The sequence below is a fragment of the Budorcas taxicolor genome, chromosome 5, assembly GCF_023091745.1.
Source record: "Budorcas taxicolor isolate Tak-1 chromosome 5, Takin1.1, whole genome shotgun sequence".
Lineage (NCBI taxonomy): Eukaryota > Metazoa > Chordata > Mammalia > Artiodactyla > Bovidae > Budorcas > Budorcas taxicolor.
Genome location: NC_068914.1, coordinates 107,986,178 through 108,013,399, shown reverse-complemented (window position 1 = coordinate 108,013,399; position 27,222 = coordinate 107,986,178). Strand labels below are relative to the sequence as shown.

The 27,222-nt window shown below is 37.6% G+C and overlaps 1 protein-coding gene across 1 annotated transcript in view; it reads left to right on the top strand.

Annotated features, from left to right (window-relative positions):
- Positions 1 to 27,222, top strand: part of BLTP3B (bridge-like lipid transfer protein family member 3B) — an 83,034-nt gene continuing 55,812 nt past the window's right edge. Inside the window, exons 1-2 of the mRNA XM_052640591.1 lie at positions 1 to 326; positions 12,133 to 12,183. Coding sequence (XP_052496551.1) covers positions 1 to 326; positions 12,133 to 12,183 — 377 coding nt within the window. The remainder of the gene's footprint in view (positions 327 to 12,132; positions 12,184 to 27,222) is intronic.

Below are 27,222 nucleotides of genomic sequence, written 5' to 3'. Positions count from 1 at the left end.
ATGGGGTCGTCCCCGGTCGGGGTCGCCCACAGACAGGTTCGCCTCTGGACGGCGCCCCTAGATGGATTTTCTCCCCCGATCGGCTCGCGGAGGAGCGTGTTGGGTCGCAGGGAGAGACTGATGGCTGGGATCGTCCCCGACGCGGCTTCTGGGGGGCGTCGGGAGGACCCTCTCGGGCGGTCCTGCGCGGAGACTGGAGATGGTCTGACGTCGCCCAGGTGCTCGGTGTCTGCTCGCCTCCATTCGGAGCTGAGCGGTTCCGTTAACCCAGGGCGTCTAGCGCAGTGTGGACTCTTAGGGCTGAGCCTTGTCTTCTCACTGAAATGGTAACCTTGTTATTGTTCTGAATTCACCCTGCCTCGCCGTTCCCAGTCTGTGCATTAGAGGGTGTGCCTGTTTGCACAGTTAGGATTTGTTTTAGGTAAATAATCAGAGTTACCAACTGTGGCAAGTTTTTTCTTAGCCCCATATCATTCGTACAGAGTTTATTACTATTTTTTTAAATCTAAGATCCATAAATTCAGGGAGTCAACATCTGTGGTAACAAACCCAAGGCTTGTCATCCTTTCCATTTCATAACGCGGTTTTAGTCAGAATCATGACTCAGTAAAGCTGGCAGTTTGTTACTGCCCCTGACTTTTCCATATTTGTCTCAAAACACAGGCTAAATGTAGGATCTTGTTTCCAAGTTGTTAACAGCGAATTCAGAATGCTTGATTATGACCCTTTTCTCTGTTATTTGTAAGATAAAGATTACTTTTAACTGATTTTAGGAAAACACTTGGGTGTGATGATATACTTTTCGTAGTAAAGAGAGCGATTGGTTGTCCAAATCGTTGTATACCACAGGTTGTATCCTGGAGAACAAAATTATTTCTGTGATTCAGCAAATATTTTCCTCACTTATAACATTGAATAAGATAAAGGTATTTTTTTAAAGTAACCAAGTATAGAAACACTGATGATTATATATTTCTTAATAGCATCACTAATTGGAAGTTTTCTTTTGAAATTGTCCATATCATCCAATAATGAATTACTTCATTTTGGTAGAAGACTTTATCATTATTTTGTATGATTTAAGTAAGATCTGACTTGCAGATGTCCTCCAGCCTTTCTCATACTCAGTTCACAAGAAAATTTACACCTACAGAAAATGATTTGAATTTCTATTTTCTCACTCTCCCGAGGATGACAGTATTTACATAGCTAGTTCCATTTTAGATGCACTGAAGAAAAGTTTGTCCAGTCATTAGGAACCTTAGCACATTATAGAGTTTAATTCTCTTATAGAACTCCCATTGAGAAGGACTTTTACAAATTAGTTGTAAAGGTAATGGCTTACTTCACAAAACAGACACATTCAGAATTGAATCTTGAGAATTACTTTTTTTTTTTATAATAGAGTGTAGATTTACCATGTGTTAGTTTCAGGTATACAGCATAGTGAATCATTTATACATATAGAGGATTACTTTTTAAATCTGTATGATTTCTAATAACTGCACTGTTAACTAATGATGTTTTTGAAGCACTTAAGTTTTCAGTTAATTCATGTTTCAAAACTTCCTTAAGTCAAGTGACTGAAGAGTATCTAATTCATCTTCTTGGTTAAGATATTAACCTTACTGCTGTTGCTGTCATCTCCTAAGAAAAATACAGTTATTTATAGATATAAAGGATGACAATAGAAGAAACAAGGTGGGTGTTGTGATAATATACTGTTAGGTAGTGATGAACTTCTGAAATTATCTAGGTCAAACTTAATTTTATAGATTATTCAGTAATAAAGATGTCACTATACTGAGCTAACCATCCGGAACACAGTTTGATTGGAAATATTCAGAACATACCATCTTGCGATAATAGGCATTTGTTATGACTAGTGAATGGAACTCATGGTAGTTTCTTAATGGAGGGCTTACCTGACCATTCTTTTCTCTATAGCACTCATCCTCATCTGTAATAAGATGTACTTATTTATTTGCAGTTCATTTGTCTTCTGTACTGAATGTAAACTCCATGAGGGCAGGTTTTTTTTTTTTTGAGTCTAGAATAATGTAGGTACTCAATGACTATTTTTTGAATGAATGCATGAATGGCAACAATGAATTGACTGTGCTTCACACTTCTTTTTTTTTTTTTAAGCCACCAATATTATCACAGATATTGGGCATGGCCAATTTTCCTGTGGTTTTAGGAAATAATGGACAATTGAATAATTGAATAAATATGGTGCCTTTGGTATCCTGGAAAGAAAATGACACTTTATATAAGAGATAAAGAAGATAATGTAGGAACAAACAGGAGAAAAAGTGTGCTTACTCCGAGCTTGGAGGTTTAAGTGTGGTGAAATTGTAAGATTAAAACCAGTGTTATTCAGATACAAGGGCTTAAGAAAGCTGAGAACCGAAGAACTGATGCTTTTGAACTGTGGTGTTGGAGAAGACTCTTGAGAGTCCCTTGGGCAGCAAGGAGATCAAACCAGTCAATCCTAAAGGAAATCAGTCCTGAATATTCATTGGAAGGACTGATGCTCAAGTTGAAGCTGTAATTTGGCACCTGATGCAAAGAACTGACTCCTTGGAAAAGACCCTGATGCTGGGAAAGATTGACGGCAGGAGGAGAAGGGGACAACATGGATGGCATCACTGACTCAATGGATGTGAGTCTGAGCAAGATCTGGGAGTTGGTGAAGAATAGGAAGCCTGGTGTGCTGCAGTCCTTGGGGTTGCAAAGTGTCGTACACACTGCAGTCCATGGGGTTGCAAAGAGTCAGACACGACTGAGCGACTGAACTGAACTGAACTGAACTGATAAGAGAATTATTCTTTAGAGATTAACAAATGTTTAAAGCAAATGAACTATTTGAGAAGTGTAAATCTATATACTTATTCCCTATCTAGTTGTTTAGTTTGTATTCCAAGCATCTCCTTCATTGTTAATAAAAAGTTTGTATACTTGAAACAGATCTGAAACTGAAGAGGACAAGTGAGTGAGTGAGTGTGTGTGAGTTCATGTGCACACACATGCAGATTAGTTACAGAGTAGTTACATTTTAATAGAAGTGAAACAGGATAAGCCTTTGAAGGGGATTTTACCCTGATCTTTCATACTATAACTGTCACATAATATGTTTTGGAGAGTTCTCTAGGAGAGTATTTTTTCCCCAAGGAAATGGAAAGCTCTAAAGAAAAGTTAGAACAAGTGTAAGAAAGAAAATAAAAGCAGGAGCTTACCTTTCAGCTCAAGTCCTCGTTACCTGTTACTGTGGTATGTGTACATATGTGCTCCAGCAAAGGTGAAGGGCAGGGAGTAAAAGCTTGAAGATGGGGTAATTTAAGCCAGGACGTAAAAAGAGATGGGGAAGATTCAGATACAAATGCTCCCCCGCTCCCCCTTTGGCTCAAGGCATATTATGCTGGAGGTAGAAGTGGGTGTTGCAAAGACATACACTACACCTGAATGTAATCTTTGTATAGTTTTAAGCAGTGGTTATGAAAAATGGGTGTTTGACCCCTCAGAGGATATTTGGCAATGTCTGGAGACATTTCTGATTGTCATGACATGGCAGAGTTGGGTCTTGGGGTTGTAACTAGCAGGTAGAGGCCAAGAATGCTGCTAAACATCCTATGGTGGACAGCACGTTCTCTCACAGAAAGAATTATTTGACCTACATGTCAATAGTTTTGAGGTTGAGAAACTGATTTAAAGTATACACATGTGTGTCAGATTATTGGACTAGGATACTGGGCTAATTAAGATTATATTGTCTGTCATAAATATACTGCTGCTGCTGCTAAGTCGCTTCAGTCGTGTCCGACCTTGTGCGACCCCATAGACGGCAGCCCACCAGGCTCCCCCGTCCCCTGCTGTGTGTTAGATAGATAGCTGGTGGGAACGTCCTGTATACCACAGGGAGCTTCGCTTGGTGCTCAGGTAATGACTAAGAGGGGAGGGGTGGGAGGAAGTTTCAAGAGGGAGGGGATATATGTATATGTGTAACTGATTCCCAGATAGTGCTAGTGGTAAAAAACCCACCTGCCAGTGCAGGAGAGGTAAGAGATGAGGGTTTGATCCCTGGGTGGGGAAGATCCCCTGGAGGAGGGCATGCAGCCTACTCCAGTATTCTCGCTTGGAGAATCCCATGGACAGCTGAGCCAGGAGGGCTGCAGACCTTGGGGTCACAAAGAGTCAGGCATGACTGAAGCACGTTAGCACCCACACAGAGCTGATTCACTTCATTGGTCAACGGAAACTAACACAGCATTGTAAAGCAATTATACTCCAATTAAAAAAACTGTAAAAAAAAAGATTATATTGTCTGCAAACAACAAAAACATGCTCTGTTTCACTTAGGCTAAAAGAGGAAATGTAATAGAATGCTGTTAGTGTGGGTCACAGAATCTGGAAGAGCCAATGCTTAGGGCCTCGTTGGAAGAGTACTTGAACCTCAGCGCTATTGACATTTGAACCAGAGGATTCTTCTTTGTGAAAGGCTGCTCTGCGCATTGTAGGATGTTGAGCGGCACCTCTGGTCTCCACCCACTAGATGCCAGTAGCACTCGCAGTCTTGATAATGAGAGCAGGTCTCCAGATGTTGCCAGATGTCCCCTGGAAGGTACAACGACTCTCAGTTGAGAACCACTACTTTAGGGTGCTGTCCCATCTTTCACAACTCCCAGTCTGATCTTTCCTGTTGAAGTTTCAGATTTCAGAGAGAGAATCTGTTTGACCCAGTTCTGTTTATCCATGGGTCAATTAGCAATGGCAAAGGGTTGTACAGCAAAGATGTGGTCATGGGAAGAACTGTTTAGAGTCAGGCTTGTTGCTCCGTTTGGTGTCTTTAATAGGCACTGAACAAAATTAGGTTTTGGAGGGCCTCATTTGCCGTGTTAGGGAAATTGAAATTGAACTTCATCCCAAGAGGTGACTGCTAATAAAGAATTCCTGATTAAAGAGGGACATGATCACTAAAGAAAGGTACATGGTTATGAGTTTGATTTGCAGTCTAAGGTTCAGGAACATTTCTCTGGGTTGGAAACCTAGAGTCTATAGCGGTGCTCTGATTAGATTAAGTAGAAAAATAATGTAGAAAGATATCAGTATTCCACAGAATTTATGAGAAGGTTAGAGAAACAGCCTTGGGAAAGGCCTGAATACCGGCCAGCTCCAAGGATTGAGGTAAAAGAAACTTCTTGACAGTCTCAACAAGACATACACCCTAAACAAAGCGGAAGAAATAAGTAGAAAGGGAGAGTGGCCTGAGAAGATTAACTATTTGGAATATTTATTAAGGAGATTAGGAAAGGTTGAGTGTTTGCAGGATCTTGTGACTGAATGGCAAAAGGAAGGGAGATTAGAGTGCCTCACAGTATATTTAATGAGTACTTCTCTGTACCATGTGTGTGTGTGAAGTCATTCAGTCGTGTCCGACTCTTTGCGACCCCGTGGACTGTAGCCCGCCAGGCTCCTCTGTCCATGGGATTCTCCAGGCAAGAATACTGGAGTGGGTTGCCATTTCCTTCTCCAGGGGATCTTCCCAACCCAGGGATCGAACCTGAGTCTCCTGCATTGCAGGTAGACGCTTTATCCTCTGATCCACCAGGGAAGCCCTGTACCAGGTACTAGTCCATAATGTTGGGGCAAACTCCCTGCCCTCAGTGGAGCTTACATTTTAATCAGAGAAGGCTGAGAGTAATTAGATTAATAAACCTTCACATTTAAATTAAATGTGAAGTACATTGCTATTGCAAAAAGTAACAGAGAAAGGGAGTAGGAAGTGCATGGAGGTGGGGGGGATAGACTTTGCAATTTTAAATCCAGTGATGGAGAAGGCTTAATTGAGAAGGTGTTATTTGAGGAGAGAGCTGAAATTGGGAGTGCGAACAAATGCAAAGATCCAGAAGAGGAAGCTTACTTGTCATTTTTTGGCAAATACATTAATGCCTCCAATATAGGTGAATTGGAATGAGGACTGAGGTGAGTAGAGGAAGATAAGATCAAAGATAAATCAAGGGCCAGATCTTGTGGGACCTTGTAGTGACTTTGGCTTTTACCCTGAGTGAGACTGAAACCCACTGGAAGGCTTTGAACCATTGATCACTCTGCAGCCAAGTGGGAAATAAATAATTGGAGGGCAGGGAAAGAAGCAGGAGCCTAGTGAAAAGTGTTAACTATCCAGATGAGAAAAAATACTGGCATGGAGCTAGGTGGATGCAGTGAAGTTGCTGAGATACATAGTCAGGTTTTAGACGTATTTTGAAGGCAGAGCCACAGGTTTTGCCAATAAATAAGATGTGGATTGAAAAGGAGAACAGTCATGGATGACTTTGACATAAGCAACTGGGAAGATGGAGTTGCTATTAATTAAGTTGGAGAAGATACGCAGAAGGAGCAGGTTTATGGAAAAAGATCTGGAGTTTGGCTCTGGATACGTTAATTTGATTGTCTAATAAGTATATAAATGGAGATCCCTTTATTTGTAAGCTAATTTAGACTGGGCCTCTTAAAGTTTGGCAACAGTGATGTCAGTGTTTTTTGTGTGTGGTCATCCTTTGACTTAGCCAGTAATTACAGAAAAGTGAATTGTGAGTTGAGTTTTAGGGGGTGGATTTTTCTTTTTTTCTATTAAGTACACTTCATAGAAGCATCTAAAATTGAGCAGGGTGCCTGTTTCTTTCATGTTAATTTACAACTACAACCAGATATTGATTCTTAGAAAAGTTACTTTCAGGAGATTGATTTGAAAACTTAAGGTGAGAAGGAGATTGAATGCGTGGTTTATTGGATATTATAATACTATTATCCTAGAATCAGAAGGTATTTGTTTCTGTCACCTAGAAGGAAGTTATTAAAACGGTGAGGTTATAGACTTTCCTAAGATTTAACAGGTAGTGTTGACAGGGACGGGGGAGCCTGGTGGGCTGCAGTCCATGGGGTTGCTAAGAGTTGGACACAACTGAGCAACTTCACTTTCATTTTCACTTTCATGCACTGGAGAAGGAAATGGCAACCCACTCCAGTGTTCTTGCCTGGAGAATCCCAGGGACAGGGGAGCCTGGTGGGCTTGCCGTCTATGGGGTTGCACAGAGTCGGACATGACTGAAGTGACTTAACAGTAACAGTTGAGTAGTTAAGTCACTTATCCAGCACCTTCATAATTTGATTATTCTCCACTCCAGTATTCTTGCCTGGAGAATCCCATGGATGGAGGAGCCCAGTCCACGGGGTCGCAAAGAGTTGGACATGACTGAGCGACTTCACTTTCACTTCACTTTCATACTTCCTGTTCAGGCTGTAGTTTGCACCTAAGAGTTTGCTTTTCTTTGAGTTTTCAGCACTTCTGTGTTACTCCTTTATGGTATTTTATCATCCTGTTGCAATATCCCTTAGGAGATTCGTTTATTACTTGGAAATCATTTGACTTTAGGGATTTGGAAAACATAGTCTTTTGACTCAGCAGTTCTTTAAAGTTGGGGAAGGACAATTTCTCCATTCATTTCTTTTTACTTGCATAATTTTTTTTGCAGTATTACACTTTGCCTTAATATTGCAGTTTCCAGTCTAAATGTTTCCTCAGTAAGTTGATCTCTTAGCAGTTTATGTTTTAAAGTTTGCATACTATGTTACTTAAGATGAGTAATTTAATATTTCTATTAAATATTGGTATTTACAAGTTGATATTAGCTCAGATTGAATGTAAGTTACAAGCTTTATGGGGCTTCCCTTGTGGCTCAGCTGGTAAAGAATCCACCTGCAATGCGGGAGACCTGGGTTCGATCCCTGGGTTGGGAAGATCCCCTAGAGAAGGGAAAGGCTACCCACTCCAGTATTCTGGCCTGGAGAATTCCATGGACTGTATAGTCCATGGGGTTGCAGAGAGTCGTACATGACTGAGCAACTTTCACTTCACTTTGCAAGTTTTATGACACCATTTCCATAAGTGAAATACGAGCAGTTATCATATCAAGACCAAATTATTAAAACAAAATTAAGAGCTGAGCAAATATGACCCAGGATGTAGTTTTTTTTTTTTAGGCATTATACTTGTTATTGGTCTGTCTCATAATTCATTGACTTATTTTGAGACTTCTCCCAGCCAAAAAGAATATTGTATAAAAAATTTGAACCTCTATATTAGTCTATCCTTTAAGACAATTTTGGCTGTATGTATAATATACTCTTTTTTCTACCCAAAAGTACCATTAAGAGAGGAATCTGTGACTTCTTTTCTGCCACTGTTATTATAACATTGTGATGTTTTCCTCTACTGTTGTTTATTTATTTTAGAACAAAAGCTTCTTGTTTATTAGTTCCTAGACTGTCATCTCTTTAAGGGCAGCATAACCCTGATAGGCTCTGAATTCTGAGGGCAGTGACTGTGCTTGTGTGGTTCGCTATTGTATCTTTAGCATCTGCCACAGTATTGTGGTACATGGTAGTTGTTCAGAAACATTTTTAGCTGACTGGAGAAATAGATTTATACTATTGTAAATTTATACATCTGCCGTCATAGAACACATAGGTCATAAATACATGTATTTATGAAGCTGCATACATTTTTAGCAATATTACAATCTTGATGTTTGTGGGTTATTTTTCATAGGTGACTTTACTCTTTAGTATTCTTTATGAAATGAAATGAGGATTATAGTTTTAACTGGGCCTTCTGGCAGTTAAAATTTTGACAGTTTGTAGGTTGCTTGTCTTTTAGAGTACTTGTCCTAATTGGTTTCATTTAATATTGAATTATTTAGTTCATTCTTTGTGTAACTTTTGTATAGCAAAGCTGTCTCATTTTTGTTAAATATTATTTTAAATATAAAATTTAAAACATATTGATTTAATAGAGTAGTAGTGCTACCAGTGGTAGAGAGAATGAAGAAAATCATAAATGATTAATTTTTCTTAGATTTTAAGCAGCATTTGCCTATAGTTACTCCAGTGTGAAATACAACTGTATTTTCTTTAAAGTGACTCACAGCTAAATATTTTTATCATATCATTCCTTTCCTCTTCCTTCCCTTAAACTTGCTCCCTTCTGTGTCCCCTGTGTACCCATTCCCTGCAGCGATCCCTGCTGGCTGTGGTGGAGATTGGTGTGCTGTGAATTTCATAATCACCCAAATGAGTCCCAGAGGAGTCTAAGAAATCCTGGCAACTGACTACTTGCTTTCACCAGGAGTAGGGACCTTTTGTCTGAATTTCCTGCCCTCAGGTAATTCTTCTATCCCCCATTTTTTTTTCTTCTCTCTCTGTAAATGCAAGCACTTCCTGTGCCCACATAAAGATACTTTGAGAATATTTTCTAATTCTTCTTATTTTAGTCAGACTCCAATTTCATGTTTTTTTTTTAAACTATGTAGCTACAGGCCCATGCAATTCTCTTAGAATGTCTTCTAATAGATAAGATTTGGCAATGCATTTAAAGTTATAACCAGGTCTTTCTGATGTTGCATGAGTGAGTTTTTTAACTTATTGTCAGCTACTTGGAAATAGTAATTAACATTATCTACTCTTTAATGGGTTAGGCATTATAGTCTAATGTAATTAATGAGGTATGAAGGCTCTTTTCATAAAGAGAATGTTTTGACCAATTCACTGAAGAACTTGAAAGTTTTGTGTTTTTAATGTTGGTTATAATTTTTATCAAAGACATTGAAATAACTCTCATGAACAGCTGTGAAAACAGAATTCATTTTGAAGAATGTAAGGGCTCCCACCCCAATCTTTTCTTCTTTCTCCCACTGCCCTTTAAAAATCAGGGAAAACAGTTATGCTATAAAACCAGATTCATGGAAATAGCGCTAAATTTTTTAGTCTAGGACTCAGTGAAAAACCTAGAAACTTACATTTGAACGCTTCTCATGCTTGGGAAATTTATACACTTAAATACTTTGGATCTCTAAAAGTCTACTAAGAAATTCATAATTGAAGACTAGTCATGAGCAGAATTGAGCCACTTGTTACATACTTATCCTTGGTGTAATGGAACAATTGACAAACCTGCTGACCATTTATTAGCTGGCAATTGTAGGTGTGATGACTTAAATATTATTTTCCACTATTCTTGTATGCTGCCAGAGTCCAGCTCCAGCAGCCAGGCAATCAGCCTGAAGGGATGAGCAGTGTCTACGGGGAATGATGTAGTCTCTGACTCAAGGTGCAGGGCTGCATGTTTATTTCAAGCTTCAGGTTTTCTTTTATACTTTGACAAAAGCATTAGGTCAGAGGTTTGACATTTTTAGTTCCCCCTCACCCAGATTTATTATCTCCAGAAATCACTGTTGCCCTTCAAACAGAGTTCCTGCTTCAGAGTCCCTACTCCTGGTGAAAGCTTTACTATCTATTATCTACTTCCTCTTATTTGTCCTATACTTAACTTGTGATTACATTGTAACTCATGTTTATGTCTGGGTTGCACACCACATTCCTCAGTTTACTTCTTATCTTTCTGAATCCTCTTTGCCCCTAGCATCTTAAGCTCACTATCTCCTAAAAAGGCTTCTAGCTATTCTTAATTATTCCTAAACCCTAAGCTCAGCAAACTTCTTTTGCCATAAACATTCCCCTCACAAACAGGTCTCAGATAACAATCCTTCCCATGGCCACAAGCTGCAGCCTACTTGCTCATCCTGGAACATTCTTGGTAAAGATCCTTGAACAAATGTCAGTGGTTACTTTATAGATTATTTTCTGGGCACAACTGCAGAAGGCTTTGTGCTTTCTCATGCTTTTCTCAAAAACAATAAGCACCTTAACATTCTTCCCAGCCAACTCAACCGAAGAAAGGAAAGAACAAGTCAGAATCACAAGACCTAACTCCTTCAACCCGGGACCGTGCCTGCAGGATGAGGAGAGGGGGTTGGGGCCGTGCCTCCATTTTGTCAGTAATGCCTAACATGGCTCCCGACAGTTTGCTTTCCAATATTCTTGATTCCATCATCATTCGGTTATCTGGATCTTATCCAAATTGCCAATGAAGAATGCCAAGCTTTATCTTTTAGTAGACTGTTAGAAAAACCTTTGAGATTGTTAAGATATTGGTAGTTAAGAACTTCTGTTGTTTCTGGTGGCATTCAAGGATGGTTCTGATTTTGTGTATACCTCTAGCAAATCCTCTGGGACCTTTGCTTCGGAAGTATAGTCATGGCTGTAAATTTTGCTTTGCCTAGATTACACCCCCTTAGCGTTTCTTTTTTGGTCTGGTTTGTGCTTAGCTTATTGAAGGTAAGGTATAGTGATTTTCGTCTAAGCTTAAATCACATCTGTCTTTGCTTTTATTCAGGTCACCTACAAAGCTTAATTCCTTTTTCTTCTTAACCTTCTCATTTTAATCAGTGATTGTCTCTTTTTATTTAAATAACTCTTGAATTTATCTTTTTATCCTGAATATAGCATATAGCAGGTTATTTGCTACAAAGTAGATATCAGTAAGATTTGAATATCTCTACTGTCACTACCCAGATTTAAATCATAATTTCTTGGATCAGTTGAGGTTAAATATTCTCATTTCTCATGCTTCTTTAAAAAAATAAATTTATTTATTTATTATTGGCTGCTCTTGGTCTTCGTTGTTGCCTGTGCACTTTCTCTCATTGCAGTTTGCAGGCTTCTCATTGCAATAGCTTCTCCTGTTGTGGAGCATGGGCTCTAGGTACCCAGGCTTCAGTAGTTTTGGCATATGGGCTCGGTAGTTGCAGTTTGCGGCCTCCAAATTGCAGGCTCAGTAGTTCTGGTGCATGGGCTTAGTTGCCCTGAAGCATGTGGGATCTTCAGGGACCAGGAATCGAACTGGTATCCCCTGCATTGCCAGGTGGATTCTTAACCACTGGACCACCAGGGAAGCCCTTCTCATATTTCTTTATTCCATTCTTGGAACTGTTGCCAGAGAGATCTTGACAAAATACTAATCTTATTTAATTTCTTGGTAAATATTTTTCAATAGCTCATGTTCAAGCTTTAAAATTTTTTTTCTTTTTTTGGTTTATAACATAATTTTTTGTCCAAAGAAATATAAATAGAACTTTACTGTGTAGAATAGTAGTAGGGCTCATTCTAGTTGAAAGAGCAGTTGGGAGTGGGGTTCAGCTGGCATATCTTTACCCTTTTTATTTCTGTTCCACCTAGGTTGAATCATGAGCAGTCTCCTCAGGGGCACTGTGGGAATAATACCGATATGTAGGATGAAACCTGCATTCCTTGGCATGAGATACAAGAGTTCTTCACGATCTGGCTGCTGCTATGCTTTCAAAGCATATCATTTCTTTTCAAACTACCTTATGCTTTTCAAACGACCTTATTGTTAGCCTTGTGCTTCATCTGTGCTGGCTGCATATGATAACCTTGAACATGCTGCTGCTTATCTGAAATGTCCTCCTCTGCCCTGGTCACCTAGCAAAAAGTTACTCTCAAAGACGTGGCTCCAGTGCTGCCTCCTCCATGAAGCCTTTCCAAAGCAGTAGGCTCTTTAACAAAGTTGATGACCTCTTCCCTCCTCCATCTTAACCTAGTCTCATTTTTATTATAATATCTGTCACTCATTGCCTGACACATAGTATGACTGTAAAACATTACAATAATTTCTTTCTGTGATTGCTTCTAATAGTAAATCATGAGGTCTTTGAAAGCATTAATTTTGTCTCATTTGTCTAAGTTACCCAAGAGCTTAATCAGAGCTCAGTTTTTGCCTTGAAGAATGTATATCTAATTGTGTCAGGTTTTCTGACATTTCAACGAGATTTAGAAACCCAGGTTTAATGTAACATCTACCCATTTTAAATGTTAGCCACATATTCTGGTTGTTAGAAACACTGTGCAGGCCCGACAAAACATGTCTGTGGGCAAAACACAGCTCACAGGCTGCCAGTTTGCAGCCTTTCCATTCTTTGAATGTTTCTGTGGAAAAACTAGTTAGACAGGATTGGCTGATTTTCTTTACATGCATATTACAAAAGTAACCAAGCCAAATAAACTCTGCAAATTGTGAATGCTCAAAAAAAGGGGGGGGAGGAATTTATTATGAGCATATCTTGATCCTTGTCCCATCCTTGTAAGTTTTTTAAAACAAATTTGTTGTTCAGTTGCCAAGTCGTGGCCAACTCTTTGCGACCCTATGCACTGCAGCACGCCAGCCTTCCCTGAAGTTTGCCCAAGTTCATGTCCACTGAATGGGTGATGCCATCCCACCATCTCATCCTTTGTCACCCCAATCCTCCTCCTGCCCTAAGTCTTTCCCAGCATCAGGGTCTTTTCCAGTGAGTCAGTTCTTCACATCAGGTGGCCAAAGTATTGGAGCTTTAGCAACAGTCCTTCCAATGAATATTCAGGGTTAATTTCCTTTAGGATTGACTGGTTTGATCTCCTGCAGTCTGAGGGACTCTCAAGAGTCTTCTCCAGCACCACAATTCAAAAGTATCAATTCTTTAGTGCTCAGCCTTCTTGATGGTTCAACTCTCACATCCATACATGTTGGGAAAGCCATAACTTTGGCTATACCGACCTTGGTCTGCCAAGTGATATCTCTGCTGTTTAATATGCTATCTAGGTTTGTCATAGCTTTTCTTCCAAGGAGCAAGTGTCTTAATTTTGTGGCTGCAGTGATTTTGTAGCCCAAAAAAATAAAATTTGCCACTGTTTCCACTTTTCCCCATCTATTTGCCATGAAGTGATGGGACTGGATGCTATCTTGGTTTTTTGAATGTTGAGTTTTAAGCCAGCTTTTTCGCTTTTCTCTTTCACCTTCATCAAGAGGCTCTTTAGTTTCTCTTCACTTTCATTAGAGTGGTATCATCTGCATATCTGAGGTTGTTGATATTTCTCCTAGCAATCTTGATTCCAGCTTGTGATTCATCCAGCCCTGCATTTCATATGATATGCTCTGCATATGATTTTAAATAAGCAGGGTGAATACTCCTTTCCCAATTTGGAACCAGTCTGTTGTTCCATGTCTGTTTGTAACTGTTGCTTCTTGACCTGCATACAGGTTTCTCAGGAGACAAGCTCATCTGATATTCCCATCTCTTTAAGAATTTTCCACAGTTTGTTGTGATCCTTCACACAGTCAAAGGCTTTCACATAGTTGATGAAGCAGAAATAGATGTTTTTCTGGAATTCCTTTGCTTTCTCTATGACCCAATGGATGTTGGCAATTTGATTTCTGGTTCCTCCTCTGCCTTTTCTAAACCCAGCTAATACATCTAGAAGTTCTTGGTTCACATACTGCTGAAGCCTAGCTTGAAGGATTTTGAGCGTAATCTTGCCAGCATGTGAAATGAGTGCAGTGGTGTGATAGTTTGAACATTCTTTGTCATTGCCGTTCTTTGGGATTGGAAGGAAAACTGTCCTTTTCCTGCTTGACCATGTTCAATTTACCTTGATTTAGGAACCTAACAGGTTCCTATGCAATATTGTTCAGTTTACAGCATCAGGCTTTACTTTCACCACGTCTGACTGTACTTTCAGACACATCTACAACCTAGTATCATTTCCACTTTGGCCCAGCCTCTGCATTCCTCCTAGAGCTATTTCTCCACTCTTCCACAGTAGCATATTGGGTGCCTTCCGCCTGGTGGGCTCATCTTCTCGCATCGTATCGTTTTACCTTTTCATACTGTTCATGGGATTCTTGGGGCAAAAATACTGGAGTGATTTGCCGTTCACTTCTCCAGTGGGCCATGTTTTGTCAGAACTCTCCACTATGACCTGTCTGTCTTGAGTGGCCCTGCATAGCATGGCTTATAGCTTCATTGAGTTATGCAAGCCCCTTTGTCACGACAAGGCTGTGATCCATGAAGGGGAATGGAATGGTAATTGATCCTAAAATACCTCTTAAGTTAAAATTGTACAGATTTGATTGTAGTCTTGGTTTTGCCTTAGTGTGACCTTGAACTATGAACTTAAACTCTCTTGGCTTCACATTCTCTGCTGTGGAATGAGGACTTTGAATTAGAGAAACTTTTCCAGCACTAAAATTGTAAAATTATTTTATATTCTTTTCTTGTATAAATACTTCCTATGGCTCTACTAAGTTATTTCACTTGGCTCTAAATCTAGATGACAATAGCAATGGTGTGGTTTTCAAAAAGCCATGGTTCAAAGACCTTAGTAATTCTCATTTCCTTATATTTTATTAAGTTAGCTAGTCCATTCTTTTTTATTAAGAGATACACACCCACACATATTTGCTTTACAGTTTGTTTGGCTCGATTGTTTTTATATTATACAATTAAAGTCAACTAATCTAGTATAACCAGTTATATATATATATATAAATATATGTATTAATATATATATCTATATTAAGTGAAGTGAAGTGAAAGTTGCTCAGTTGTGTCTGATTTTTTGTGATCCCATGGACTATACAGTCCAAGGAATTCTCCAGGCCGCCTGTCCCTGCTCCAGGGGATCTTCCCAACCCAGGAATCAAAGGTCTTCCGCATTGCAGGCGGATTCTTTACCATCTGAGCCACAAGGGAAGCCATATATATATATGGATATATATAATTACCTATATAAATATCTGATTTAAACACCTCTATTGAAATATAATTGTTTTGTGCAATAAATTGCACATATTGAAGGTGTACAATTTGTTGAAATTTTGATTTGTGCTCTCAAACATTTCTTTATACTCCTTTGTAATCTTCTCCATCCTGTCTTCCTGCCTTATCTGTTATTATTATTGATCTACTTTATTTCACTTACATTAGTTTGTATTTCCCAGGATTTCATATAATCATTTAGTATACTTCTTTCCTGCCCTTTTCTCCTCAGCATAATTATTTTGCAATTAACCTATGTTGTTTTATGCATTATGTTGTATTGCTGGGTATATTCCATTGTGTGTATGCCACAGTTCCACAATAAAATTGTTTATCCGTTCACCTGTTAATCGTTATTTGGGTTCTTTCTAGTTTGGGCTGTTACAAATAAAGCTCCTATGAACATTTATGTTTAAATCTTTGTGAGGACATATACTTTTCATTTCTCTTGAATAAATGTGTCCCAAAGTCTATATTTTATATTCTCACCAGCAATTGTGTGACAGTTCCACTTGCTCCATTCTTCACTAGCATTCAGTTTAGTCTTTTAATTTTGCCCAGTTTAGTGGATAAGTAGCGGTATCTGATTGTGGTTTTTAATTTGCAGTTTCCTATTGACTGATGGAGAAGGCAATGGCCACCCACTCCAGTACTCTTGCCTGGAAAATCCCATGGACGGAGGAGCCTGGTAGGCTGCAGTCCATGGTTTCGCAAAGAGTTGGACACGACTGAGCGACCTCACTTTCACTTTTCACTTTCATGCATTGGAGAAGGAAATAGCAACCCACTCCAGTGTTCTTGCCTGGAGAATCCCAGGGACGGCGGAGCCTGGTGGGCTGCCATCTATGGGGTCAAACAGAGTCGGGCACGACTGAAGCGACTTAGCAGCATTGACTGATGATGTACATCCTTCAGTGTGCTTGTACACTATCTGTTATGACTTCTTTTGTTTGAGAGTCTATTTAAATCTTTTACCTATTTAATTAATGAGATGTCTTACTTTTGAGTTGTAAGAGTTCCTTATATATTGTAGATACAAGTCCTTTTTCAGATATATGTTTGTAAATATTTTCTGCCAGTCTGTGGCTTGTTTTGTAGAAATAGTATCTTTTGATGCACAGAATTTTTAATTTTGTTGAAGTATAATTTGTTGATTTTTTTCTTTTTTGGTTTGTGAACTTTTTGTTGTGTTATAGAAATCTTCACCAAGCTCCAAGTCTTTTTCTCCAGCATTTTCCTACAAAAGTTTTATACTTTCTGTTCTTAGATTTTAGTCTGCAATCCATTTAGAGTTAATTTGTTATTTGTGGTGTGATTAAGTATCAAAGTTCTTTTTTCCTTCTCTTTGCATATTGCTGAACAGTTGCTCTAACACAATTTATTGAAAATACCATCTTTTTCTCGCTGAATTGATATTGTACCTTTGTTGAAAATCAGCTGACTATAAACTTGGGCTTGTTCCACTGATTATTTGTCTTTACTCCAATATCAGACTGTGTTGATTACTGTAGCTTTTAAATAAGCTTGAAATTGGTGGGACAAGGCCTCCAGCTTGATTTATCTTTTTCAGAGTTATTTTGACATGCTGGGTTTTTTGCATTTTCATGTAAATTTTAGAATTAGCTCGTCATTCCTACCAAAAAGTCTGCTGGATATTTGCTTGGGAGCCATAATTCTGTTTGGAGAGAACTGACATCTAAACAATACTGTCTTCTGATCTACCTACTTGTTTTATTTCTCTATATAATTATGTCTTGTTTAATTTCTCTCAGCAGTATCTTCTAGTTTTCAGTATGTAGGTCTTATAACCCTTTGTCAGGTTTATCTCTAAGAATTTCAAACTCGTTCAGTTCAATTCAGTTGCTCAGTCGCGTCCGACTCTTTGCAACCCCATGAATCACAGCACGCCAGGCCTCCCTGTCCATCACCATCTCCCAGACACTGTTTCCACTGTTTCCCCATATATTTTCCATGAAGTGATGGGACCAGATGCCATGATCTTCGTTTTCTGAATGTTGAGCTTTAAGCCAACTTTTTCACTCTTCTCTTTCACTTTCATCAAGAGGCTTTTTAGCTCCTCTTCACTTTCTGCCATAAGGGTGGTGTCATCTGCATATCTGAGGATATTGATATTTCTCCCGGCAATCTTGATTCCAGCTTGTGCTTTTCCAGCCCAGTGTTTTTCATGATGTACTCTGCACACAAGTTAAATAAGCAGGGTGACAATATACAGCCTTAACATACTCCTTTTCCTATTTGGAACCAGTCTGTTGTTCCATGTCCAGTTCTAACTGTTGCTTCCTGATTAATGTAAATGATACTTTAAAATTTTCTGATTGTTTGTTGCTAGCATATGGAAACATAATTAACATTTTTATTGCAGTAACTTTTTATTGAGATAAACTTCCCATATGCAGTTCAATGATTTTTTAAATGAGATTTTTACTTTAGAATACTTTTAGATTTGTAGAAAAGTTCTAAGGCTAGTACAGAGAGTTTTCATACATTCCCTAGCGCATCTCCTGTATTGTTAACATCTTACATTAGTATGGTACATTTACCACAATAATGAGTAAATATTTATATAAATTATTATTAACTATAGCCAATATTTTATTCAAATTTCCTTAGTTTTTGCCTAGTATCCTTTTTCTGTTCTAGGAACCCATTGTGAATACTACATTGTATTTAATCATTGTATCTTTTTAGGCCCCTCCAGGCTGTGACAGTTTCTCAGACTTTCCTTGTGTTTCATGACCTTGAGAGTTGAGTAATATTTGTCAGATATTTTGTTCAGTGTCTTTCCAACAGGCTTTATCTATTTTTTCTCATAATTAGAATGGGTTATGGGTTTTTGGCAAAAACACAACAAAAGTAGAGAGCCATTTTTATTGTCAAATTTAGGGTACATATTATCAGTGTGTTTTATCATTTTTTTTCCAGTTTTATTGAGATATATAATTAATTATACTAAAGTCATATAGCACTGTATGTTTAAGTTCTATAGCATAATAATTTGTTTTATGTACATGCATCATGAAATGATGACCAAAATAAGTTTAGTGGGCATCAATTGTATCACATGTATACAAAATTAAAGAATTGAAGACAATTTTGTTTGTGATGAGACCTTTTAGGATTTACTCTCTTAATGTTCATATTAATGTACAGCAGTGTTAATTATTTGTATCATGTTTTACATTGCATCCTTAGTATTACTTATCTTATTACTAGAAGTTTGTACCTTTCAGTCAGTTTAGTCACTCAGTCGTGTCTGACTCTTTGCGACCCCATGAACCGCAGCACGCCAGGCCTCCCTGTCTATCACCAACTCCCGGAGTTCACTTAAACTCACATCCATTGAGTCGGTGATTCCATCCAGCCATCTCATCCTCTGTCATCCCCTTCTCCTCCTGCACTCAATCTTTCCCAGCATCAGGGTCTTTTCAAATGAGTCAACTCTTCGCATGAGGTGGCCCAGAGTATTGGAGTTTCAGCTTCAGCATCAGTCCTTCCAATGAACACCCAGGACTGATCTCCTTTAGGATGGACTGGTTGAATCTCCTTGCAGTCCAAGGGACTCTCAAGAGTCTTCTCCAACTTCACAGTTCAAAAGCATCAATTCTTCAGCGCTCAGCCTTCTTCACAGTCCAACTATGCTGTCTAGGTTGGTCATAACTTTCCTTTTGTACCTTTGGACTGCCTTCATCTAGTTACCCCTCCCTCTGCCCTCTGGTAACCGCAAATCTCATCTCTTTTTTGTAAGTTTATTTGTTTTTGAAGTGTAATTGACCTGCAGCACTGTGTTAGTTCTTGTTGCACAATATAGTGATTCGGCATTTCTATATATTTCCTAACGATCACCGCGATGTCTAGTTGACCATCTTTTCCCATACAGTGATATTACATACTTATGACTGTATTTCCCACACTGTAGATTTCACACCCATGACTCGTTCATTTTGTGAATGGAAGTTTGTACTGCTTAATGTCCCTCACCTATTTTTCTTCTTCTTCTGTCCCTCTCCCCTCTGGCAACCGCTTATTCATTCTCTGTATCTGTTTTATGGCCGAGTAACATTCCTTTGATAAACATGTTGCTTCCATATCTTGGCTATTGTAAATAATGCTGCAGTGAACATAGGGGTACGTATATCTTTTCTAAATAGTGTTTCAGTTTCCTTTGGATAAATATCCAGGAGTGGAATTGCTGGATTGTGTGATAGCTCCTGGTGGCTCAGATGGTAAAGAGACTGCCAGCAATGGAGGAGACTTGGATTCTATCTCTGGGTTGGGTAATGCCCTGGAGGAGGGAATGGCGACCCATTCCAGTAGTCTTGCCTAGAGAATTCCATGGACAGAGGAACCTGGCCGTCTCCAGTCCATGGGTTGCAAAAAGTCAGACACAATTGAGCGACTTTGTTTTTAATTTTTGGAGGAGCCTCCTTACTGTTCTCCATTGTTGCTGTACGCATTTACAGCCCCACCAACAATCCATGAGGGTTCCCTTTTCTACACATCCTCGTTAATACTTATTACTTGTGGTTTTTCTGATAATAGCCAGTCTTACAGATGTGAGGTGATATCTCATTGCAGTTTTGATTAGCATTTCCCTCATGATTACTGATTTTGAGCATCTTTTCAGATTCCTTTTGATCATCTGTCTGCCTTCTTTGGGAAAATATCCAGGTCTTCTGACCTTTTTTAAATGTTTGAATTCTTTATTTTGTGTTTTAACCCTTTGTTAGATAAATTGTTTACAGATATCTTCTCTCATCCAGTAGGTGACCTTTTTATTTGTTGATAGTTTCCTTCACTGTATAAAAGCTTTTTAGTTTGATATAGTCTCATTGTTTATTTTTGCTTTAGTTTCCCTTTCCTGAAGAGATATGTAAATATATCCAAAAATATATTACTAAGACCAATGTCCAAGAGCATACTGCCTATGTGTTATTATAGAAGTTTTATGATTTCTGTTCTTACATTTATCTTTATTAATCCATTTAAAATTTATTTTTGTGCATGGTGTGAGAAATTAGTACAATTTGATTCTTTTGTATGCAGCTGTCCAGTTTTATCAACATCATTTATTGAGGAGGCTGTCTTTTCCACATTGTATATTCTTGCCTCTTTTGTTGTAGATTAATTGCCTATACAAGTGTTGGCTCATTCCTGAACTCTGTTCTTTTCCATTGATAGATGTGTCTGTGTTTGTGCCAGTACCATACTGTTTTGATTATTGTAGCTTTGCAGAGTATTTTGAAATCAGGCAGTGTGATACTTCCAACTTTGTTCTTTCTCAAGATTATTTTGGCTCTCTGAGGGCTTTGTGTTTCCATAAGATTTTAAAATTATTTTTAGTCCTGTGAAAAATACTGTTGGTAATTTGTTAGGGATTGCGTTGAGGGTCAGACACAACTGAGCGACTTCAGACTTCACTTTCACTTTTCACTTTCATGCACTGGAGAAGGAAATGGCAGCCTACTCCAGTGTTCTTGCCTGGAGAATCCCAGGGGCGGGGGAGCCTGGTGGGCTGCCGTCTGTGGGGTCGCACAGAGTCAGACACGACTGAAGTGATTTAACAGCAGCAGCAGCAGCAGCAGCAGCAGCGTTGAATCTATAGATTGCCTTGGGTAGTATGGTCATTTTAACAATATTAATTCTTCCAATTTAAGAACACATTATATCTTTACATTTGTGTCTTCACTTTCTTTTGTCATTGTCTTACAGTTTTCAGAGGACATGTCTTTTGCCTCCTCAGGTTTATTCCTAAGTATTTTATTCTTTTTTAATGCAGTGGTAAATGCGATTGTTTCTCATTCTGACAGTTCATTGTTAGTGTATAAGGATACAATAATTTATGCATATTATTTTGTATCCTACAAATTTACTGAATTTATCAGTGAGTTCTAGTATTTTTTTCTTGGTTTCTTTGGGATTTTTATGTATAGTACCGTGTTATTTGCAAGCGGTGACAGTTTTACTTCTTCCTTTCCAATTTTGTTCCTTTTATTCATTTATTTTTCTTGTCTGATTTGTGTGCCTAAGACTTCCAATACTATACTGAATAAAAAAGTGACAAGAGGGGGAATCCTTGTCTTGTTCCTAATCTTAGAGGAAATGCTTTCTGCTTTTACCATTAAGTATGATGTAGCTGTGGATTTGTCATATATGGCCTTTATTATGTTGAGCTATGTTCCCTCTATACCACTTTGTTGAGAGTTTTTATCATAAATAATTGTTCAATTTTATCAAAAGCTGTATCTGTTGAGATGATCATATGTTTTTATTCTTCAGTTAATATGGTTTATCACATTGATTGTTTTGTGGCTTTTGAGTCATTCTTGCATCCCTGGGGCAAATCCCACTCAGTCATGCTGTGTGATACTTTTAATGTATTGCTTAATTTGGTTCGCTAATAATTCTCTAGAGGAGCATTGCATCTATGTTCATCAGTGATCTTGGCCTGGAATTTTCTTTTGTTGTGATGTGTTTGTCTGGTTTTGATATCACGGTGATGCAGGCCTTGTAGAATGAGTTTGAAAGTATTTCTTCCTCTGTGTTTTTTGGGAATAATTTGAGAGAGATACGTGTTAACTCTTCCTCTAGCTGGTAGAATTCCTATAGCTGAATTCTACCAGCTGGAGGAAGAGCCAGCCCTCTGGTTCTGGACTTCTGTTTGTTGGGAGTTTTTGAAATTATTTAATTCACTTTTACTATTGGTAATTGGTCATGTTTTCTATTTCTTTCTGATTCAGTCTTTGAAAATTGTACATATCTAGGAATTTGTCATTTCTTCTAGGCTGTCCATTTTATTGACATATTTATTGGTAGTAATCTCTTATGATCTTTTATATTTCTGTGGTGTCAATTGTAACCTCTTTTTCATTTCTGATTTTACTGATGTGGGCCCTTTTTTTCTTGAGGAGTCTGACTACAAGTTTGTCAGTTTTGTTTAAATTTTCAAAAAACCAACTCTTCGTTTATTTATCTTTTCTATTTTTTTCTTTCTATTTATTTCTGCTGTGATCTTTATGATTTTTTTCCTTCTACCAACTTTGGGTTTTGTTTGTTCTTTTTTTAGTTTCTTTAGATTTATGATTTCCCTTGTTTCCTGACATAAGCTTGTATTGCTGTCAACTTCCCTCTTGTTACTGCTTTTGCTGAGTCTGTAGATTTTGGGTCATTGTGTTTTCATTTTCATTTGTCTGTAGGTTATTTTTTAATTTCCTCTTTGACTTCTTCAGTGACTCACTGGTTGTTTAGAGCGTATTGTTTACCCTCCACATGTTTGTGCTTTTTGTTCTTTTTTTTTCCCCTTGTAGTTGATGTTTAGTCTCATAGTGTGTGATTGAAAATGATGCTTCATGTTTTCAGTCTTCTGAAATTTAATGAAACTTGTATTATAATCTATTGTGTGATCTGTCCTAAAGAATGTTCCATGTGTACTTGAAAATAATTTATATTCTGCTGTTTTTAGATGGATTGCTCTATAAATATCAATCAGCCTCATGTGATTGTAATTCTAATATGTCATTTAGGATCAGTGTTTTCTTATTGATTTTTCTGTCAGAATCATCTGTCCATTGATATAAGTAGGGTGTTAAAATCCCCTTCTGTTACTGTGTTACTGTCAGTTTCTTCCTCTTTGTCTGTTAATATTTGCTTACGTGTTTAGGTTTTCCTATGTTTGGTGTGCATGCTAAGTCGCTTCAGTCGTGTCCAACACTTTGTGACCATATGTACTGTAGCCCATCAGGCTCCTCTGTCCATGGGATTCTCTAGGTAGGAATACTGGAGTGGGTTGCCATGCCCTTTTCCAGGGTGTCTTCCTGACCCAGGGATTGAACCCGTGTCTCCCGGATTCTTTACCACTAGCGCCACCTGGGAAACCCATGTTGGGTGCATATATGTATATTTCCAGTTGTTGCATCTTCAACTTGGATTGATCTTTTGATCACTATATAATTCCTTCTTTGTCTCTTGTTGCAGTCTTTGTATTAAAGTATACTTTTTGTGGTATATTATTTCTACTCTGGCTTTCTTTTGATTTCCATGCCTAGAATATCTTCTTTCATTCTCTTGACCTTCAGTCTATATGTGTTTTTAGATCTCTTCTTGGTGATGTTGCACTGATCATCTGATTGATAACAGTGTGTGTCAGGTTATCCACTATAAAATTACTCTATTCCTCACTTTCATACCATATGTTTTGGAAGGAAGGAAGTACTATATGCAGCTAACACAAAATGAGTGAGGAATTCTGCTCCACTTCCGTAAGGTTAGAATATCTTACAAGCAATTTAAAATTTTTCTGTGCAGGAGGTTTATCAATTTTCCCCCAGTTATTTACTTATTCAGTCACGCATTTTTATCTATGTAGACTCACATATATTTATTTTATACTTTGAGTTATAATCCAATAAATTGCATTTTGTTGCCCAGATTTTTCCAGCTTTGGCCACTGGGAGTCTTTCTTGTGTCTTCAATTCATTTTATTTTTTTATGTTAGTCTTATATCTTATAACCTTGCTAAACTCATTTATTAGTTCTGGTAGTTTGGGTTTGTTTTTGTCCTAAGAGTCATAGGATTTTCTACATAAATGATAATGTCATCTGGAAAAAGATAGTTTTATTTTATTTCTAAACTGAATGACTTTTATTTTTATTATTTTAAAATTATTTTTTATTTTTTTTGCCTTCCTATGTCAGCTAGAACCTCTAATACAGTGTTGAATAAAAGTATTGAGAGCGGGCCTCCTTGTCTTGTCTCTGTCTTAGGGAAAAAGCATTTTAGTCTCTCATCATAAACTATGATTGTAACTCTAGAGTTTTTGTACAAGTTCTTTGTAGTTTTGGGGAAGTTCTCTTCAGTTCCTAGTTTATTGAGAGTTATGTGTTCATTCATGGTGTTAACTTTGTCAAATGCCTTTTTATGCCTTTACTGAGATCATCATGTGATTTTATTTTTCATATAGTGAATTATATTAATTGATTTTGAATGTTAAACCAGCCTTCATTACTGGAATGAATACTTGGTCATGATGTATATACTTCTTACATATTGTTTGTTAAACTGTGGGTCATAGTTTGCTTTGTACAGTCAGTGTTGTTGATGACCATTTTAAAAGAAGGAAATAGAATGGAAAATTTCAGACTATATTAAACTTTACTTCAAGAAATAATTTGTTTCGTGTGTATGTACTGTACTTCATATCCAAAATTTTGAAAACAACTAATTCACTTTTTGAGCCTGAAGATGATGAGGCACAAAGTGGGGCGAGAAGGCAACTAGCCTTAAGAGGAGGGTGCCTGATTAAAGGAGGTACAACTGGGTATTGGGTAAGGTAGGTGGCACTGGTGGTAAGGAACCTGCCTGCCAGTGCAGGAGACATAAGAAACATGGGTTTGATCCCTGGGTTGGGAAGATCCCCTGGAGGAGGGCATGGTAACACACTCAAGTATTCTTGATGGAGAATCCCATGGATGGAGGAGCCTGGTGTGGGTTACAGTCTAGAGGGCTGCAAAGAGTTGGACAAGATTGAAGCAACTTGCCGTGCACATAAGGCAGAAACGGAATAGGGGTTTCTTTAGAAAAGCCTCATTTATTTCTTAGTTTTGATTAGAGAAATCTTTTTTAAAATATTTATATTTATTTATTTGCCTGTGCCTGGTCTTAGTTGTGGCACACATGATCTTTGACCTTCGTTGCAGCAGGCAGTATCTTTAGTTGCATCATGTGGGAACTAGTTTTCCAACCAGGAATTGAACCCAGCCCCCCTGCATTGGGAGTGTGGAGTCTTAGCTGCTGGACCACCATGGAAATACCAATTGGAGAAATCTTTATGGCTGCCTGATGAAGCCCATGGTCTGTGAAAGGATGTAATTAGGTGAAGATTAACAACTTAATGATCTTAGCCAAAGGACTTGGCAGACTATCAGATTTTGGGAGCATGCTGCAATAGCATGCTGTCTTGTACAACTTTACCATATGGTCTTAAGGTACTCTTCTAGAAATATTATTTTTAATAAAGTCAGGCAGAAGCTATTGTTAGATTTGCTTACATAAAGATTTTGGTTCTTATAATATCTTTTCATATGCAGTGAGAATGTAATTTTTGTAGGGACACACAGTCTTGAGATACTAGTTAGTGATTTCACTTACTAGTTTTTTCAGGATTTTAGCTGGGCCCAATTGGAGAGAATGGAATAATGATGGGGGAAGAATCTTTATGGTATCTTTTAAGTTTTAAAACGTTGGATTTGTGTTTCTCAGTCATCATCTTTCTTATTTGTCAGCTTGGTTCTAATGTAGTGTTTTAGTTTTAAATTTCTGAAGGAAGAAATCTGATTAAAGAATCTAAATGCCTTGTCATTCTCTAGATCAAATCACCTATAACCAAGGACGTATGTTAACGTGTCTTAGATCTGTATGTTTTCCCTATGTTTATAGCCTTTGAGAAGATGGAATCACTAGTAACGGGGCAGGTACCCTAGGAGGTATTTATTATTAATAAATTAATTTAAAAATAAGTTAATTAAATCGAACACAGTGGTATTGCGGTAGTTTATTTTCTGGATGGTTAAAATTAATCCTGTTGCTTTAAAGCAATGGTTCTTGGCCATTGTGGTGTTCAAAACCCCCCTTGAAGCCTATCCAAGAACTTCAGATTGTGCCTGCTTTAAACTTTTAAATTATACAATTCAACATGTGTTGTTAAATTACCTGTAAAATCTAGTTTTCCATGCATGGATTACCAGAATTAAAATGATTGTTTCTAATTATAGCTGTTATTTGAGAAAATATTATCAAGTAGCATAGCCACTTCCTAAGTTTAGAAAAATAGTAGGCATTGATGTGAATCTCTAATAACATATACTATAATAGGAACCATAAAAACTTTCAGGACAAGGTGAATAATTCAAGAAATGTGTATTAGCTGATGAAGTTTTAAAAGAATGTCCGAGGATTTGTTATCTGAATGTGAAGAGATAATTGTGGAAGAAGGTAAGTAGTTCAGAAAAGGCTTTATAAACTATGTTCTAAGATGGTTTTTAACACTAAAATTTTATGATTTACCCCCAAATAGTACAGTTAACTTAGAGATAGTTCATTTCATAAATCTGTTTCAGATTGCTTTAGCAAATAAAATAATTTATAATCTTTTTTTTAGGTATAGCTATGAAATGGATCTGATGAAATTTCAAATAAATCATGACTAAAATTTACAATAACATTAGATACAAAATTTATACCTCTGTTTTGTCCTAAATATTTACCTTGCACAGTGCTTTATACATAATTTAGACTCTCATTATGTATTGATTGTAAAATGTATAATATAAATCAAACCTGTTCTTTGCATTTGCCTGGAAATTTTATTCCTTTACTTAGCTATTTTGTTGTTAATAATGAAAAAACTAGTAAGTTTATTTTCATGTAATATATATAATTAAAGAAGATTTTGGATGAAATAGACATTAGCTTGCAGGTATTAAGTTAGCTTTAAAATTGGTACATTGTTAAAAATATAATATTAACCAGTAAAATGTATACATTCACCTTTAAATTTTATTTCATATAATACCAATGTTAAAATAACACCTGCTTATTTTAAAATAAATCTCTTTACATGGCATAATATACATAGTAATGGGACATTCTGGTGTGTTCTAA